The sequence below is a fragment of the Mytilus galloprovincialis genome, chromosome 3, assembly GCF_965363235.1.
Source record: "Mytilus galloprovincialis chromosome 3, xbMytGall1.hap1.1, whole genome shotgun sequence".
Classification (NCBI taxonomy): domain Eukaryota; kingdom Metazoa; phylum Mollusca; class Bivalvia; order Mytilida; family Mytilidae; genus Mytilus; species Mytilus galloprovincialis.
Genome location: NC_134840.1, coordinates 54531687 through 54551913, shown reverse-complemented (window position 1 = coordinate 54551913; position 20227 = coordinate 54531687). Strand labels below are relative to the sequence as shown.

Here is a 20227-nt window from a genome sequence, read left to right as displayed (position 1 = left end):
TATCGCAAAGTCAGCTATAAAAGGCCCCGAAATTACAAATGTAAAACAATTCAAACGAGAAACTAACGGTTTGGGTTTATTGCTGCTTAGGTGATAAAATTTATAATCTAGAAATTGAAATCGTCTTGTTTGTCATAGATTCTGGTACTGAGATGACCGCTGTAGTACAAATCGAGATATTTGCCTACAAAGCAGTCTGCGGAAGCCGCTTATATTGTTTCTTAAATCTCTAGTTCAGAAATATATATACGTTATCAAATTAGAAAAGATTGAACTGATAATGGAAAGCACACAATCAATATACCTGTATATTTGATTGAATGATCTAGGTTATTTGATCCTTTTTTTACAAGTGTACGAGGGAACTCCGGCTCATTTGAAATGAAAAAAGAAGTGTTTTTCTTAAGCGGTGCATATTTGGTTCTATAGGAATGACTACTACCTACTGTAAAAGTATACCTCCTATTTCAACAGAAACTCAAGCATACGAATTATGTTCTTCGATGATGCATGTTTTATTTTTTGGCTATTTATTAACAAATTATATCCAAAAACAATATATTTGCAGCGTATGGCACCCTTTTTATAATGAAAGCATTGTATATCTCTTTATGACTAGTTGTTACTTTTAAATGGGATGGTTGTAGAAAATGTGGAAATTACAAAATATTGACAGAATTCATTTCAGAGAATGACGAAGATTTGAGTATTCAACGAGGCTATGAAGAACTTATGATTTTGCCAGGATCTCATCCTTATGAAAGTTTTTGAAAGAGTCTTCACTTAATACAAATACAGGGATAATTGCGTAACTATGAATCCAATTATTATACACAATCAGCCACGCATTCAGTTGTATTATATAACTTATAAGGCAACCAAGTCTAGAAATTATTTGGTGTATGAAATATACTCGGAAGTACATATTAGAATGTAGGAGGATGTGATATCTATATCATGAGTTCTAATGCTATAGGCTTACTTTCAGAAACTGCAACCACATGATACTGTTCAGTTTTGTTTACTTTATGGTATGCACAACAAGAAGACAAATTACCAAACTCCAAGGCAAACCCAAAACATAAAGCCCGTTAACAAATGGCAAAATCCAAACCGTCTAACGAATTGAAAACAACAGTCATATCTATGATCTGGTACAGGCATTTCCAAATGTAAAACAATGGCGGAAGATTCTAGTTCTATTAACGGTCGATGCCACTGCTGGTGGAAGTTTCGTCCCCGAGGGTATCACCAGCCCAGCAGTCAACATTTTGGTGTTGACATGAATATCAATTATGTGGTATTTTTTTGAAAATTCCTGTTGACATAACTTTAAGTTTTTCGAAAAACTAAGGATTTTTTTATCCCAGGAATAGATCACCTTGACGTATTTGTCACAACTTTTTGGAATTTTAGATCCTCGGTGCTCTTCAACTTTGTACTTGTTTGGCTTTATAACTTTTTTGATATGAGTGTCACTGATGAGTCTTATGTAGACGAAACGCGCGTCTGGCGTACTAAATTATAATCCTGGTACCTATGATAACTATTTATACCACTGGGTCGATGCCACTGCTGGTGGACGTTTCGTCCACGGGGTATCACCAGCCCAGTTGTCAGCATTTCGGTGTTGAGACATGAATATCAATTATGTGGTCATTTTTTTGAAATTTCCTGTTTACATAACTTTAAATTTTTCGAAAAACTAAGGATTTTCTTCTCCCAGGAATAGATTATTTGGCACAACTTTTTGGAATTCTCAATTCTCTTCAACGTTGTTCTTGTTTGGCTTTGTAACTTTGATATGAGCGTCACTGGTGAGTCTTATTAAGACGAAACGCGCGTCTAGCGTACTAAATTATAATCCTGGTACCTTTGATAACTACATTAACCTCTCATTTATATGACAGTCGCATAAAATTCCATTTTTTTAACAACAATATGTGAACAAAAGAAACAAATATTACAGGTAGAAATGTCAAAAATAGGGGTACAATAGTCAACATTGTGTAATAACCTTAATCACTATAAAACAAACGAATATGTCAACAAAGATAACAAATGGCATAAAAACAAATCACATATACAAATATGAAAGACCACAAAACATGAACATAGCACAATAACACAATGAGCGGATGTATAAGGACCGAGCCAAGACAACAAGATTTAACCAACGATGAAATAAACAGGAAAGGTAATCAATTAACAAAGACAAATAAAAGAAGCTTTTTATAAAGATTTCAACCAGTACAGATTTCCCTACAAAATTCACGAAGTAAAACTCGTAAATAACGTTAAGTTAGCTCCAAAAGGCTACAATGTAAAAACAAAATTGAAAAGAGAAAATCAATGGATCGTTATACAATACAACTATTAAACGAATCGGAATATAGCAGACAACAATAAACCCCCACCACCGAGGTTGATGTTCAAAGCTTTGAACAGGCACATCAAGAACTAGCATATCTGGGGCTGCTTTTAACTCCTTACCTTTTTTCACCCTTCATTTCATCAACTTTTTTTAGATAGATGTCAGCCATTCCTTTGATGTGTTTTGTCATTTGATTTTGCTATGTTATTAGGGACTTTCCGATTAAATAATCGTCGGAGTCCAGTATTTTTGTGATTTTTCTTTTTTCAGACATTTTGTATATACTGTTATCTTTGGAATTCACAGTTTAAACTATGCACTTCCTACTTAGATTCCAGGTGATTTGGAACTTGACATATAATATCACAGCTTAACTATTTTCTGAACTAGATGATGTAACCGAAAAAAAAGGCTTAAGTGTTCCTGACAAGGGTTAATCACGAAAAGCGCTTTTTTTCTCTTTGTGGTTTGTAATCTCATTGACGTGCATTACTATCTCAATTGGAATTGAAAATACTATGAACTATAAGATTACTCGTAAAAAAAATAAACAAAAAGTACAGATACAGTAAGAAGAATATAATTTATTGGTTTTTGAATATTTTACAAAAGAAGATAAATACAAATGTTCAAGTAAACATAACATGTATGAGATGTCGGAATTTCAGTTGTATCTCTTTGATAGGATCCTTAGTAGCCACCCTGAAATAATTAAAATAAAATCCGATTAGAAAGATGAATAGGACATATCTGTGTCTAATTTTGTTTGAATAAATAAAGGCAACAGTAGTATACCGCTGTTCAAAACTCATAAATCCATGAAAATTAACAAAATTAACTATTTGCTAAACACTACAAGACATAGGTATTGCTTAGTTAATTTTTCAGTATCGCTTCGTAAATTTGTACTTTAGATTCGTTCTCTGTTCATAAACAAAAATTACTAAAATTTAGAAATTTAACAATATGAAAAAATGAGAGGGAAAAACTGACATTAAATATATGAACTTTGATTGATAAACTAAGATAAATGTATACTCACTTTGCGCTCTTTGCCGTAAGACTAAAAGGAAATAATAAGAAATATTTAATATTTTTTATAATTAAATTACTAACTGAAATACCAAATACAACAAGTAATACATGTGATATATGTACGAGGAATTTTAAAAATGTTTATGTACACGGTTGTTGCAATTACCCCAGTACAAATTCACAGCGCAAAGTTTTGTGGGACATTTTAAGTTAGCACAATACAAAGATTTTTTCACTCCCAATCAGATAGCTTTAAGCTGATGTAATTCATTTCATCCTCTTTATATTTTATAAATGAGGTACCAAAAGAAAGAAGAAAGATTAATCTTTCAAATTGTGATAATTTCATTATGACATAATTATTACATAATCAATTGTTATGTAATTAGTTGCTATATTGTGATGTTCACACTTGAATGAATTTAGCGTCTTTATTTTTCATAGCATCCCAAAATATTTTATAGATTCTTGTACAACACAGCTTGACCTCCAAAACTGTGTCTCAAAATTCCAAAAACATCAATAGAACAAATTTTATACCCAATTGAACTTAGTGATCTCTTATGAATTGATGTTGCAAACTTCATTGAAGATTTATGAGAGGAATGAAATACAATAGGAAAAATCTGAAACACAGTTTTGGAGGTCAAACTGTGTTGTGCAAAAACTATAAAAATTTTTGGGATGCTATGAATAACAAAGAAGCTAAATTCATTCAAGTATGGACATCACAATATAGCAACTAATTACATAACAATTAATTATGTAATAATTATGTCATAATGAAATAATCACAATTTGAAAGATTAATCATTCTTCTTTCTTTTGGTACCTCATTTATAAAATTTAAAGAAGGATAAGTGGAATAACATCAGTTGAAAGATGTCTGATTGGGGATGAAAAATCTTTGTATTGTGCTACCTTAAGTGACAATTATCCAGTACATTTTACTGTGAGTTAAGGATGTATGCCGACGAAATCTTATTTCGGCCGAAAACCACTGACAAATTTGTTTAGCAAGATGAATCGGTTCAGTTTCTCAAGCACATGTTGTCCAGTGGGTTTCAAAATATAGTCGATCTCTGAGACAGTGCTATTAGGTGTGCCAATACATGATGTGTCACTGCATCAATTCATTTAATATAGCTTGTATAAACAGTCAGTTATCTGTTGTGTATTTACTTTATATTTTTTCTAATACTGATTTTTTGTTTTGTTATTATGACGTTTACTCGGTGTATTTCCTAATCGTATGTTCATTTAATCTCATTTATGAGAATTTAAAAAGATATGAATGTATGAATGAATGAATGAATGGTATAACTTCATAAATTTTGACTTTAGACTCGTTCTCTGTTCATGATTAAAGTTTTTCAAAATTTTGAAATTTAACAATTTGAAAAAATTGAAAGAGGGAAAAATGCGAGATACTTAACATTAATTATGTGAACTTTGATTGATAAACTAAGATACATGTATACTTATTTTGCGCTCTTCGCCGTATGACTAAAAGGTAATAATAAGAAATATTTAATCAAAACCGTGTTACTGTTGTAAAATTATGCAAAATATATTCTTAATTTGTATCAATCTAAATAAACAAAATGTGAAACAAGTTCTTTAACGTTGTCGAAAGAAAATGCTAGATCTCTCATAATTATATAATTTTGTTAATTAAAATAAGACAATCACATGTTTCGGCCATATTTTACAATGCAATGAAATCTAAGTTTTTACGTGATACATTTAGTTCCAAGATTCATATTTACTGATTTTGACCACAGTCCTCTTTTGAAGGGACATACCAACTTGATTGTTTTATTAAAAACTTACAGGTTTTCCGTAGGATTTTCTTGCACCGTATCCATTTCCAGCATAACCATTTCCGTTTCCATAACCATTTTGGCTTTCAGGTGGGGCAAAGTCAACATAGTCGCCACCGTTATACCCGTTACTACCGCCATTATATCCAGTTAGAGCATCATATTCATTTCCGCCGGCATATCCATTACCACCAGCGTATCCATTACCACCACCATATCCATTACCACCTGCGTATCCAACTCTACGGCCATATCCACCATATGTTTTCTTCTTGTATTGTACAGCCTGTACTAATACGAATGCACAGATACAAAGACAAAAATAACCAATCGACTGCATTTTTAACACTGAAAAGTAAAATATTTTATTTATTATATTTATCTTCCGAATTTCTAGTACCAAAAAAATGAAAGATGTTTAACGTAAAATGCTTAATCTAATGTATTATTAGCCTGTCTAAAGTGAGGCTGTGAGTTGGAACTTTGCACGCATCTGTTATGTTTTTCTCCAATCTTAGTTGAGAATGTGTGCCAGTTCTTTGTCAAAAGATAGTGTATCTCTACGTCATCTTCAACTAATAAATCTTCCCACCACATCATTGCCAAAATATTCTCAAAATGGCGTTTAAGAACAGAACCAATTACTTTTACCTTAAATACTACTAGTAAAATGCATCATAAATTGTCTTCAGTTTTGTAGCGGATTTGCAATCGACATAAGTACAGTACCCTGTAATAGTTGAAAATATTTGGGGCTCAGGAAATTTGTATATAGTCGTCAAATATAACAATTTACAAGCGTAATACAGCAGACACGCGCTTTGTCTGTAAAAGATTTATCGGTAGCCCTAAAAATTAACTTATTTTGAAACTTTTATCTTAGATTAAAAAAAATGAAACGATTGTTCCTTGAAAACAATTCATTGCACTAGAAAAACAATATATTTAACTAATTACTCGAAAATGTATTCACATAAATAAGTAAACAAAGCCAACAGAAGTATACCGCTGTTCGAACGTCATAAATCGATTGAGAGAAAAATACGAAAATAACGTTGGATAAATTCCGTGCTTTCGAGCCGCTTTTTTTAACGAACATAACTCTTAAATCGTTATATTTACACAAAGACACAAATTTGATACTAAAAATTCCAGCGGTTATCACTTCCTGACTTCCAGACCTTTTTGCAACTAAACAGAGTTATTAGAGAATGATCACTTTTGTTAGACTGTATCATCATAAAGGCATTCAAAAAGTATTTTGATTTTAAATGTACATGATGTTTTCCATTTTTCGATATTAACATTTATTTTAATATTAATTTTACATGCTTATAATGCAATTGTCGTGATCAATAATGAAAAAAAGAAAATTTCATTTTCATCATTAACATGTTTAACAAATACTTTTTTTTTTTTTAAAGTGAACAAGTGTGGTGTCAAAATAATTTCAATTAGTTTGGTAACCGATGTAAACAAATTACACATTTTGTAACATTTATAATAAGGATAATTATTTTTTGATAAGATACGGTTGATTAGAAAAAAACATCATGGAAAAAGTGGATCGTTGAATTTGTATTCTTAATTGTGAAAACATATTTCAATTGAAGTTATATTAATGAGAAGAACATCTGTATGAAAATGCTCAGTCCCTGAGACTTCTTCTGGTCTAAAAGATTTTCTGTAGAAAAGAATATAAAAATAGTTATCTTACCTTTAACTTGGTAGCAGGATTACAATAAATAAGTGGCGATATTGGAACCTTTGAAGAACCGTCCCTATATATACTATAAGTTGTACTTATCATATTAGCACTAGGAAATACATATCAAACTTTGAATTAATAATTTGATGGTTTTTAGGTTTAATTAGTTCGATGTGAAAATGTAATTACATGTAGTTTTATATTATCATAGCATAAAAACTTTAAAAAGTGTAAAGTAAAAAACCCTATCGTAATTTCTGAATACTTAGTACTTAATCTAAATGAAATTAAAATTAATTAATTTGCTAACAGTTCAGTTGACCTATAGTTGTCCGAGTACCATTTTTTATCATCGTTTAAAACACAAAAAAGTATGTAGTTGCGGTTATACTTGTTGGAAAGAAATTACACGACTTGAAATCATAGACTTCTAAAATGTGTCATTGACAAGTATATATGTGTTGCATTTTTTACGATAAACACGTTTTGAGATATAATCATTTCTTACTGTTTGTATTGTTCTAAAGAGAAACAAGAAGCGGTAAAATGTGTCTGTTTGTGTTTGTGAAGTTTATAATAACGTTTTAATATTAAACATAGAAAGTTCGTATGCAATATGGATACTAATTTGTTTTTTCCCGCTGTAGACCTAACTGTGCTAGTATGACAATTCCATTCTTTGTAAGTTATATATACAAAATATACAAAAATAAAATTCTGAAGTAGTTCTAGAATCGTTTTTTACGAATTAAGCTCATTTATTTGTAATAATATTACGATGTCTTTAGTTGATTAATTAAACATGTCAAATTTTTTGCGTTTCTATATTTTTCTTATTAAATGTTTGCAAAAATGCTCATCAATGATTTTTTGAAAACAGATTATTTAATATAGTGTACTTATAATGTATTACTGTTTTTTTTTTTTTTATATAGTATAAAATTTTGATATTGAATCTCATGTTAATCAATTTACCTTAACATTTAAATGCTGTGGTATGATATACGTTTTAAAATTTCTTTTTCATTGATATAATGAATATTTATAGGGTGGTACAAGGTCCCCAATTTTTCGTTATTCAGATTATGTGATCAATTTCAGTATTTATTGCTTAATTGGAAATCCATGTACCTAATCAGGAATAGGACAGTTTGTTTAAACGTTAGATCTGTTTGAGCTTTTGATTTTGCAATTATATAAAGTAATTTCTGTTGGAGTTGGATTTTTTTTTATTTTTCATTGTTCTCAACGAAGTTGGTTTATATAGTTAAATATGTGTTTTATGCCTGGTTTTGAAAGATATTCAACGACTACACTTTCGAAAGTTTCCAGAGTTAAAATAAACCAAAAACATTACCCTTAAGACACCTTATGACACGTATTAGGGTGGTCTTATGATCATCTACATAAAAGTTAGCAAATCGTGGACTACTAATACTGTTAGGTTGTCAGGAATTATACGGGTAAAATATGTATTGCTTTGGTCTACTATTTGACGCAAATACAAAATTTCAATCCTGTTATCTATGATGAGTTTAATTTTTGCATAAGAAATTACTTGTACCAGCTTGTCAGGAATATGGCAGTGGTTTTCTATTCGTTTGCTGCTTTTTATTATACCAGTTGTTAAGGGATTCTCTGCTTAGAATTTTTTACATAAATTCGGTTTTCATTTTGTTTTTTGTGTTTACTTTTTTTGTGCCCGATGGATGGCCTACTCGAATGCAGAAGAAATTTTCTCCGAGCCTCTTCATAGAAACTTGAATAATGATGTTATTTCAATAGATCTGAAGTGATCTAAATACTTAAACTTGACATTAAGGAATTCAATTATTGAAGAAAATAAATCTGTATCATGGTGTTTAATGCCCTTGATTTCATACGGTTTATCATGCTTTTTTTACTGTTTGTGACAAAGTTTGTCATTTTACTGACACAAATTGCATTCATCTCCGCTTTGTCGTAAAAGATTGTGTTTGCGAGGCCATGATGCATCGAATCTTTTTATATAGTTAAAATAAAATAATGCTACATGAATATAGGGTTGAAAGGTTATTATATTTTTGATAAAATCGTGAGCTCGAGGTTATACTGTCGCATATATAGCCTTATAAGTCAGAGTTGTTTAATCATCTTGTTGGATTTAAATGGTCTTAAACTGCATATATGTGATTTTTCCTATAACATGCGCAATAAAAACGCGCGTCTTTTATACTAAATTTAGTTTCTTGCGATGAATGCTTTGATCGAAACCGCTTTTGGTCAAGTGTACTCCAATATTATGTTTTCTTAAACCTTCTTATAAATCTAGGTTTGATTAAGTAGCAAAAGTTATGTCAAAATCCATTATTAGAAAATGTATATATATATATTAACGATTATATCGATGACTATTTAAGTATTTTTATTGAACTCCCAAAAAATGACCTAAATAATTTCGAACGTTTTAATAATTAAGAAATACAAATAAAAATATCAAATGTTAATTCAAATTTAAATATAATGTATACAAGTATAACTCAGCCTTTGTATACTGTTTAAAGATGTCAATCTTAATAACAATGATTGAGCAAACATTAATACAAACAAAGATAGCAAGCAAACCGAACCAAACCTTTATCATGCTAACATAAGGATGACAGCTGTAACCTTTTGTGAAAAAGTACGAGAAGTTCTTTGACAAAACCCTATGGTATTATTATTTTACTCAGACACCGGTCCGAGTAGTAGCTGTAAGCTCTTAAATATGGTATGATTTGCGAAATTTTTATTCCATATGCGAGGGAAGTATATTTAAAATTTAGTCTTCATAGATTCTTGTAATGATATGACCGCTGTAGTCAAATTCGAAGTAATTGTCTAGAAAAGAGACAGATGAAGCTGTATCTGTTGTAGTACAGGTTGATAAATTGGTGAGACCGTATCAGCACACTTTCGATTGTGATCAAAAGAAGATATAAGAAGATGTAGTATGAGTGTCAATGAGATAACTCTCCATCCATGACATAATTTTGTAAAAGTAAACCATTATAGGTCAAAGTACGGTCTGCAACATGGAGAACAGCATCAAATAACCTATTTGTAAAATTAAATGATCTAGCTTCTATTATTTTGTTGTTTTTAACACGTATCTGCAGGAACTCTAAAAAGGCCAAACTCTAACAAACTGATTACTTGTTCTTTAATGTAACAGGTTTTATTTTTGGGATCATTTTTAACAAAATATGTAGACTTCTATCCAAAAACAAGGAAATTGTAGCGTACGATACCATTTTTATTGAGAAAAGCATTTTGTACCGTTGTTTGTAAAGGGGATTGCAGGATCACCTACATGATTAAATGAACATTTTTTTTTAAAATGCAGTAGGTCTAAACAATGAATGTATTTTAGGTTTGTATTAATTTGACCTACAGTATTTGACGTGTCAGAAGAACGAAATAGAGGAATATGAACAAAATTGGAATTTATCTGCTCCTTTACTTTCTTCATGTAGAAGTTTCAGATTTTAGTACTATCCCTCGGGCATAAAAAAAAATAAGTCAACAATCAACACTATCAAGACTCCACTTTGTATGAGGAAGTAACATATATATAAAGAGTATATTAACAAAAAATACTGAACTCCAAAGAAATTTAGAAATTGAAAACCGTTATCTAATGGCAAAATTAAAAGCTCAAGCATACCAAACAAACGAAAATTTCAGAGATTTCTCTGCAATAAATTACCATCAAACCATTCTGTACAAAATATTTAACAGCTTCAAAATGTGAATATGCCTCGTCCCAATGTAGACGTAAACTCGTGTGAATCGTATAGGGCGAGTGCAATGCTATCTGAATTAAAAGAATCTATGCAACTTTTCTGTGAAAAGAGGCTTAGAGATAGCATGTCGAAAAACAAAACTAAAGTCTCATACTCTGCTCACACCCTTCTAAGACAGTCAAAATTCTACACCTTCATCCCAATTGACTTAACTTGCAATCAATACCTTTTATATTTACTGCACATTTATTTTCGTCCTGAATATATGTGAAATTGTTGTTTGTTATTAAATTATAGACACAGCTTCAGCATCAGACTAACTTGTACAAATAACTTAACTAGTAAAAGGAAAATTTCACCAGACGTTACATTATTTTAGTAAACTAAAACCATAATATACTTTTTTTGTTATTGTATTTTGTAATGCATGATTAAAGCAAAAAAAAAAACTTCGTTTGAGAAATGCATACCCTTCACCCATCTTAATAATATGAACAAGCAATATTTGCTATTTTTGTTCACAGTCTTGTTAAACCGACAACAAACTAGTTGTTACGTTATTTATACGGTATATTTAAGGGACACTTACTCACGGGTGTCATTCGGTTTAACGAGAGGAATGATCGTGAAAGAATATCGAACGGCGGTCAAGTATTGAGAGACGATCGTGAAAGTTCTGGTAACGGATCGTGAAAGACATTTAATCGAGAAGACAGATGAAAGGTCAATAAATATTCTAATTCAATTAATTACACAGACAAATTAACGACAAAATAAAACTGTCTGTCAAAATGGTTCAACAATATGTTATTACATAGTTATTACAAAACAACAAAAGGCAGATTGCTTTTCAACATTTCAATGACATAAAAAATGTAAACAAACATAATTTTTTCACAAATTCGACTAGAAAAACTACTTTTATCCGAATAAAGGCATTCTATTTGAATTAATCAAATGGTTGACATAGTTATTTTGTATAAACATAATCTGAAACTTGGTAAATAAAGAATTATTTACACAAAAATTGATTTTTCGGATCGTGAAAGATCACGTACCGCATTTTGGAAGATCGTGAAAAGTATCGTGAAAGATCTGATGCTACGAAAATGTTCAAATTAATCTTAATTAATATTTGTTATAGGTATTGAGAAAAGCTAGATAGGTCAACATCCTCAATAGGTTTAAGCATTTCAAAGTATAAATATTTTCAGAAAATGAAATGTAAAATAGTTGGATGATTGTTGGATGAAGCTTTTATTGTCATGTGAAGTACTCACTTATCACGAGTTATAGGATACCCACATTTTGTATTTGGATCCTCTAAACTACATGTCCGTCAGACAGGATTCAGCTGACCCCGAATTTGCCTCATTTCATGGATGAAGATTCATTTTGTGGTCAAGTCCGTATCGCGGATTCGTTAAGCTTTAGGATAACAGTCTGTTGTTATGATTGTAAAGTGTACAATTACGACTTCTGCAAGGTTTCAAATAACATCGAACTCATCATCATGCATCATTCATCAATGTTTTTTTTTATGTTGTTTAGCCTTTTGGATATATACCTGTATGCTATAGCGCCAAGGTATTTCGTGTATGGTGTACATGTCTGTCTGCATGTTTCATATATGACCATGATGACTTTAATTGTATTTGATATATTGCATGATAGTAAGATATAAAAAAGAAGATATGGTATGATTGCCAATGAGACAACTGTCTACAAGAGACCAAAATGACACAGACATTAACAACTATAGGTCACCGTGAGGCCGTCAACAATGAACAAAGCCCATACCGAATAGTCAGCTATGAAAGGCCCCGATAAGACAATGTCTATGTCTTGCTGACGGTCAGGGTTCATATACTTTTGACCTTATGTTCCGTATTAATTGGCCAAGTATAACTTTTACATTTGTCAGTTTCTAAGGCACTGTAATAATCGGAACACATTTATTTGGTGTACGGGATATTTATAGAGATCTGCATGGCATGGTATTCTGACCTTGAACTCTTTTTATGAACCATTGACAATCTTATCCATATTATTGGCTTAATAGTGTGGGTCTTGCTGAATTGCAACTGACCGATTCTCAGAGCTGAATCTTTCTCACTTATTTAGACACGTTTTTAGTTGTTGTTTTTTGTTTTTTTACTTTCGAGGTAAAGTGTTGAATAGAAAAAAATAATAGTTTTAATGTTTATCCTTATCAAAATAGTTACAGGTTTCAACCAGTTGCAGGTTTATCAAATGGTAAAAGAAATACTGATTTCTGATTACTAACATTAAGTCTGGTCACGCATTATCTTTCACGATCAAAATAATGCGTTACATGATCTTTCACGATCAAGTTTTGACAGACATCATTTTTTTTTCGGATTTGTTCCGCGTTTTGAAAATTTAGCGAATTTTAAAAGATTCTGAACTAGAATTTACATGAAATGTCTTTCACGATCCGTTACCAGAGCTTTCACGATCGTCTCTCAATACTTGACCGCCGTTTGATATTCTTTCACGATCATTTCTCTCGTTAAACCGAATGACACCCGTGTTACTGTGTGTTTAATGATGTCCAATGTTAGGGTTAATAAGTCTCTGGACAATTTTTCATCATTTATATTATTTTTTATAAGTTAATAAGTTGGATCAGCTGTTTATTTCCCTGTATAATCAGTGGAGAGTAACAGGGTAAATCAAGATCAGCTTGGACCATTGGTGAAATTTGTAACAAGCAAGATTGGATGAATGAATAATGTTATGTTGTTAAAAAAAGAGAATGAATATATTTATGTATGGCATTTGAATATCACATTTTGAAAACAATTCAAAAATGTACAAAAAGAGTATTTCTAGAATATTTAACGCACTTGAAGCACTCAAAAAATGGTTATTGTTCGTATCAGCCTACAAAGCAGCCAACCATGAAGAGATGATATGACGTACATACTACAAGGACATTCTGAAAGATAAATTTATATAAATTTTACATACAGATCCGTGCGCTCTACAGAAAATCAAATGGTTAACAAATATCAAATTGCCGCAACTCAACTTACGAAAGATTCATACTATATATTGTTACATCAACTTCATAAAATGCTTTAAAAGATTGAGTCATATCGATCTCTAGCAATTCTTTTAAAACTAATAGTTCAATGTGGCACTTTTCTCAAAATTATTAAAGAACTTATCATTGACTTATGTAATAAAACATATGAATATAGTTGAATCAACTTTTTCGAATATTTTAGATTAATACGTACATACTTCTAAGTAAGTTTATCAAAAGTTATCCTATCTAATCATTAGACGTTTAAATAATCTGATTACAAATTTATTTGCTGAAACTAATGCAAGGACTTCTTTTGTAATGAAAAAAAAACAAATATTTTAGTAAAAATATACTTGAAGTCTGATGAAATGTATTAAACTGTCAAGTATCTGCTTGATAATCTTTGTTTAAGCATAAAGTATATCGACATGTTCCAGAAATTTTTATAGGCACACATTGCGCTGGTTTCTGTATTGATATGAATCACAGTTTATAATCAGTAAATAATCGACTAGATTCCATTTCATTGATAATTTAACAACTTGTTATTATTCTATAGAAATAAAGACATTTGTTTCATTAATTTTTTTTAAGGAAGAATACAATCAACTAAACTATTTGCGAAATCGAATGATCTACCTTCTTTTATCTACTTGTATTTCACAAGTTTCTGAATAAACTACAACTCATATGAAATGCAAAAGGGTAGGCTAGGAATGACAGAGTTGGTTTTCATTGGAAAGTCGACACCTGCCCGAATAATTCTACCTCTAAATTATGTGGTTAATGACAAACTCTAGCATACTGATCGGTTGTTCCTTGGTGTAGCAAGTTTTATTTTCGGACTCATAACAAAATATGTGGAATCATATCAAAAAACAATAAATTTGTAGCTAGTGTGTGGAGACAGGTATGCATCGTATCTGTCTAAAACTTTGCGATGATAACCGTAAACTATATCGTCCCTTTTTCATTGGTTCTTTCTTTTACATTTGCTAATGCTGTTTGTGTGAAAGGAGCATACTTCTGCTAATGAAGTGCGAATAACGTAAACATGCACAAGCAAGAATAATGTATCAGTGTAGATATGTAAATGCCATACAATAGAGCAGACAATATGGTGCTTACTGGAAAAGGGAAGTTAAAAAATAGGAAAGTTGACATAATCACATTTGTCATAGAATCTATTTTGCAGTCGTCCACCTATGTCAAAGTGAGAAAAGATCAAGATCTGAAATATACCTTGTAGTTTTGGTACTACACGGGATATATAATATGAGATGCAATCACTGCTGGCGATGAAGGTTCTTGAGTGACAATGAAATCCATGATATACTTGATGGTTACTTGTTGTCTTTAAGGAGTTTTCTTTAAAGTATGCTTCATATGAGAACAATAATAAGTCTAGCAGTAGGATTCAAATTTAGAACAATCTGTTGGAATAAAAATCCACTAAACTCACAATACAATTCTTTGTCGATCAAAAATTCCAGCGTTTTATATAATTTTCGGTGTATGTGTTTTCTAACTCATTACGTTTCTTGACAAAGTAAGATTTTTTGGTGGACGCAACACAAGAAATTTGTATCTTCGTTTTCTTCACTTTATTTAACTTTTTTAATGCGACAATCAATTATATAATTCAATTGAGAATGGGTACGAAGAGTTTAAAGTAAATACATATGAAAGTTATGGTATTTCAACAAAATTTCAACAATGTGACTGGAAATTTATCAGGTAATCTTAAGAATATTATATATTCTCCAGAAGGGTAAGCAGATATTGCTCCACCATACGTTGTAACCGTCTTATGTCTCGTTTAAATACAAATATTGTGGTATGTTCAATTCGGTGATGATACGTTAAAAGGAAAGACAACATTGTAGTTCCGAAAATTGGAACATGTCTATCGTGATCTGTGAATTAGAAATTCAGTTATAGTCAGCTGGATGTCATCCGTAAAATTTTCATAGTAATGACCACAACTGTACTTCTTTGAACCCTTATTTGTATGCAGGAACCCTCTATCAAAAAATGCTGAAATGTTGCTGCATTGAAAAGGACGGATTAGTGATTTTTTTTAGATCTCCTAATCCGTTAATGATGTGAAGATATATGTGATTTAGTTAAACATTCCAAATAATGAATTTTGCAAATGTAAAAAATACTATTAGCGATGTTGTATTCCTGAACAACAGTATATTCTTCTTGGGGAGAGGAAGAACCAGTATGTTTATTGTACATGTACGTCATAGACCTAATGTACTTTCAGATGTCCATTGGTTTTATTGTTGATTGTTTTCAGAAATGAATCACTTTTCTGATGAGACTAAATAGAAAGACACAAAATTATAACTACTAGTATATCGAAGCGCCGACTTCAATTTTTTATCACAAGGAATCGGTTACTTAGTCAATCTTTTAACTCTTCATTTATATTTTCCCGTTTCTACTCACATTTAACCAATACAAAAAACATCAACATTCAAGAGGTGGATTCAAGAGGGGTCGAATTTCGCGGATATTTTTACCATTTAGAACCCACATTACTTTGGGGTAATCGGGAATTATTTAAGTGTCATTTGATTGTTAAAGGAGAAAAAGAGACATTAACGTGTCTAAACATATAACAAAGTATATATCAATGCAAAATTTAATATAAGTATAAACAACAATTTTCTAAACAAACATAATTTAGTCGTTGACAATATGGTTGCATCATCTTGACAAGTTCCTTAATAACCGCCCTAAAATAATACATAAAAATGATTAGTCAAGAGTAGGAAATATCATTATTGTTTGGGTTTTTTTTTTGTCTAGTCACTCATATGGTTTAAGCCATAAAATAATTAAAAGAAATGAAAAAAGCTTTAATAAACACGCATAATTTCTTATAGCTTTTGTATCATTTATGTACTGTTGGTTCAGTGATTTATCTTTCAAGATTCATAAAACATGGTACTCTTGTGAGAAGTTTCATCAAAACTATTTTTTGGTGGATTTTTTTCGTTCCGTTTCTTGATTTTCTATATTTTTCATGACTTTTAAAAAATCAATATTCGTTTAAAAATATCACATAAATTATGTCCAAGAACATTAAAAGTAAAAACAAAAACGAATAAGCGTTATTCATACTTACTTTTCGTTGTTTTCCGTATTGCTAAAACGAAAAAAGAATGAAAACATTATTTATCAATTGTTTTCGTATGATTTTATGAATTTCTTTACTTCTTAAAACTTTTAAACAAAAATAAAGATTATATTAGAATTCATTTAAATTTGTCTTTCTGATACCAATGTTTAAAACACCAAAAGGGAATATGTGAGTTGATCTTTCAATTAAGTAGTAAAACCAACTAATTTGGTGTCTGTATTGTTTGTAACAACTTTGTCTCTGATACAGCATTGTCTGTTGTAACGATAATGTAATTATATTTAACATGAAACAAAAACTATATATATATATATATAATGAGAATAAAATATTAGCATTGTTTGTTTAGTTTTTAATCACTCATTTTGGTCTATTGTAGAGAGTTGTCTCATTGGCAATCATACCACATCTTCTTTTTTTTATACTTATGACAAACACCATAAAACTACTAAAAGAAAGAGGATGAAAAGTAACTTATAAAAACCCTATCGTTTGTAACGGTTATTGTATCATTGATATTTTTATATATTTTGTACTAATGTGTTGATGGACTTTGTATCATTGAAAAATGAAAAAGCAACACAAATAATATACATCAATCATACTTACTTTTTGGGGTTTGGCGTATGGCTAAAATGAAAAAAAAAATAATAATCACTCGTTTAGGTATGGTTTTATAAATGTTTTAATAATTTAATTTAGTCATTATTATTACAAAGTATTAATAATTTTAAAAAAAAGTATGGATTGATTTGCCGGTAACATAGTCCAAAATGCAATAAGTGAATATATAATATGTATATATTTATTTATATACTTACATCTACTACTTGGGTGTATGTACTGTTGGTACAACCGTATATCTTATACATCATTGCACGTTAATACGATAAAATACTATATCTTACATCACAAAAACATAAGAATTATGTTTAGTTAAATTAAAGAAAAGAAAACGAAGTAACAAATCAGTTTTTGAGTTAAATCATGCTTGAAAATAAGAATGACTTAAGAATAAAAAATGACTTACAGTTTGAATATTAAAATGAATTGCAGTCTGAATGTAGAAATGACCTGCAGATTGGGTATAAGAATGACGATAAATTTAGAAATGAAACATACTTTTTTCCCATATGTGTTTCCTCCTTTTCCGTTGTATCCGTTTCCGTTGTATCCTTCAGTTTCGTAATCACCGACATCTCCAGCATAAGCACCGGTATATCCACCAGCACCACCAGTGTATCCACCAGCACCACCAGTATAACCACCAGCACCTCTATATCCTGCACCACCAGTGTATCCACCAGCACCACCTGTGTATCCACCAGCTCCACCGGTGTATCCACCAGCCCCACCAGTGTATCCACCAGCACCACCAATATATCCACCAGCACCACCAGTGTATCCACCAGCCCCACCTGTGTATCCACCAGCCCCACCTGTGTATCCACCAGCACCACCAGTGTATCCACCAGCCCCACCTGTGTATCCACCAGCCCCACCTGTGTATCCACCAGCACCACCAGTGTATCCACCAGCCCCACCTGTGTATCCACCAGCACCACCTGTGTATCCACCAGCCCCACCAGTGTATCCACCAGCACCACCTGTGTATCCACCAGCTCCACCTGTGTATCCACCAGCCCCACCTGTGTATCCACCAGCACCACCTGTGTATCCAGCTCCGCCACTGTATCCTGCACGGCCTGTGTAGCCATTACCGCCAGTGTATCCAGCACCACCATTGTAACCGTTTCCCCCTTGATATCCATTGTAACCTCCTACATAACCATTATATCCATTTTTCCTCTTGTAGTTGGGCCTTCCAGCCGCCTGTACTAATACTAATGCACAGCAACACAAAAGAACAAAACCAGTAGACCACATTTTCGATACTGAAAAGAAAATTTTATGCTTAAAAATCATTTTCTCTATTTGATACAAATCAGCATACAAAAATCATATAATTTCTATAATTATTGAAAAAAATCAGCAGATTATTTTTCAGAACTTTCTTTTTAATTTGATTTCTAAATATTCTTTCACTATAATTTGGTTATTTCAAAAAAAGAAAGAATAACATATAAAAAGGAAATTGACGATTATACTAGTTTGTGTAGTCATTCTTTTGTTGTTGCTTCTTTTTTCAGGATTTTAAATAATTGTATGTATAGAGACATATAATACCAGGAACTACCTTAGCTGTATTCGGCTAAACCTATCGCAATCTTGGGTCCTCATGCCATTTAATTAGGCACTTTCCGTTTTAATTTATCCTTATATTCGGCTTTTTATTATTTGATTCATTGTACTTTTTTGTAGCCTTTTATAATTCGAACATCACTGGTGAGCCATTTGTCTTATGAGACGAAACGCGTGTTTGGGGCTAACTTCATTTTAATCGTGGTATCTTTGATGAGTTTTTGTGTGCGTTTTCCCTTTAAAACTATCATTGGAAAATTACTTTAAAAAAGTACATAATTGGTGTAAATATTTTGGTTTTAATATATTTGATTAGCATTTTATAAATGCAACAGATAAAGTATACAAACCTGGATCTTTTGCAATTAGATGTGGAAAATACGTTTTTAGAAAACGAATATGTTCCATTACACTTGCTTTACCCTTATATTAGTCAAAAATTAAAAAAACAATACGTAAAAAATCTAAGGTATACATTTTCAGTTTTATCATAAGGTACGCATAGAGACATATGCGACCAATCTTAATCCCAAAAAGGAATTATTGACAAAATAAATTCTTAATGGATTGTATTTCCTAGACTTAACTTTACACTTAACAACTCAGCAACTCTTTAGAGTACAATCCAAAAGTATATTGAAAACAATAGTACATCTTTTCTTTCTTTTTGTACTTTTAGGCTTTCGTATGTCAATTTTTAGTACTTATTTCAAATGTAAAAAAGAAAAACTATTCTCCTTTACTTTGATAATTTAATACCAGAAATTTTGAAAATATGTATCTTACCTTAGTATGACAGGAGGACTACAATGAATATATCACAATGCTGGAACTCTGTATTAACTACAGATCTGCTATCCTTTATATACCATAATTTGTTCTTATTACAATATCATAAACATTCAACACCACGAATTACATATCGATCATGAAATTTAATTATTGCATGTTTTTTTAAGTTTACTAGGTTTGAGGTCAAAAGCAGTTATTAATCTTCACGTGCAAATTTCCGTTTAAAGTAAAAAGGTGAATAAGCAAGGACACAATTTCTTGTCTTTCTGTTTATTTAAAAAAGAAAATGTTATGTATTTGGAAAAAACGTGCATATCTAC

At 31.1% G+C, this 20227-nt stretch overlaps 2 protein-coding genes across 3 annotated transcripts; both read right to left on the bottom strand.

Moving 5' to 3' along the window:
• Positions 1-2938: 2938 nt before the first annotated feature.
• LOC143066476 (uncharacterized) lies at positions 2939-6986 on the bottom strand. 2 transcript variants are annotated; one of them, XM_076239391.1, is made up of 4 exons: positions 6950-6986; positions 5243-5580; positions 3417-3437; positions 2939-3076 (listed from the first exon to the last, which is right to left on the bottom strand). In XM_076239391.1, exons 2-4 carry the CDS (start codon positions 5570-5572, stop codon positions 3065-3067), a joined length of 363 nt encoding a protein of 120 aa, XP_076095506.1. In that variant the 5' UTR covers positions 5573-5580; positions 6950-6986; the 3' UTR covers positions 2939-3064. The 2 variants fall into 2 exon arrangements, with proteins under 2 accessions (XP_076095506.1, XP_076095508.1); XM_076239393.1 differs by lacking the exon at positions 6950-6986 and having other exon boundaries at positions 5243-5699.
• A 9412-nt stretch (positions 6987-16398) lies between these two features.
• LOC143068339 (uncharacterized) lies at positions 16399-20004 on the bottom strand. The gene is made up of 5 exons (XM_076242312.1): positions 19902-20004; positions 18036-18808; positions 17523-17543; positions 16899-16919; positions 16399-16506 (listed from the first exon to the last, which is right to left on the bottom strand). Exons 2-5 carry the CDS (start codon positions 18798-18800, stop codon positions 16495-16497), a joined length of 819 nt encoding a protein of 272 aa, XP_076098427.1. The 5' UTR covers positions 18801-18808; positions 19902-20004; the 3' UTR covers positions 16399-16494.
• Between the last annotated feature and the right edge of the window lie 223 nt (positions 20005-20227).

What these genes read in the sequence shown, in the direction of transcription:
- LOC143066476 (XM_076239391.1), bottom strand. Translation starts at nt 5,572, where the DNA reads ATGCAGTCGATTGGTTATTTTTGTCTTTGTATCTGTGCATTCGTATTA. An exon ending in GAAAATCCTACGGAAAACCT is followed by an intron (nt 3,438 to 5,242) that starts GTAAGTTTTTAA and finishes ATTTCCTTTTAG; the next exon opens with TCTTACGGCAAAGAGCGCAA.
- LOC143068339 (XM_076242312.1), bottom strand. Translation starts at nt 18,800, where the DNA reads ATGTGGTCTACTGGTTTTGTTCTTTTGTGTTGCTGTGCATTAGTATTA. An exon ending in GAAACACATATGGGAAAAAA is followed by an intron (nt 17,544 to 18,035) that starts GTATGTTTCATT and finishes TTTTCATTTTAG; the next exon opens with CCATACGCCAAACCCCAAAA. An exon ending in CATACGCCAAACCCCAAAAA is followed by an intron (nt 16,920 to 17,522) that starts GTAAGTATGATT and finishes TTTTCGTTTTAG; the next exon opens with CAATACGGAAAACAACGAAA.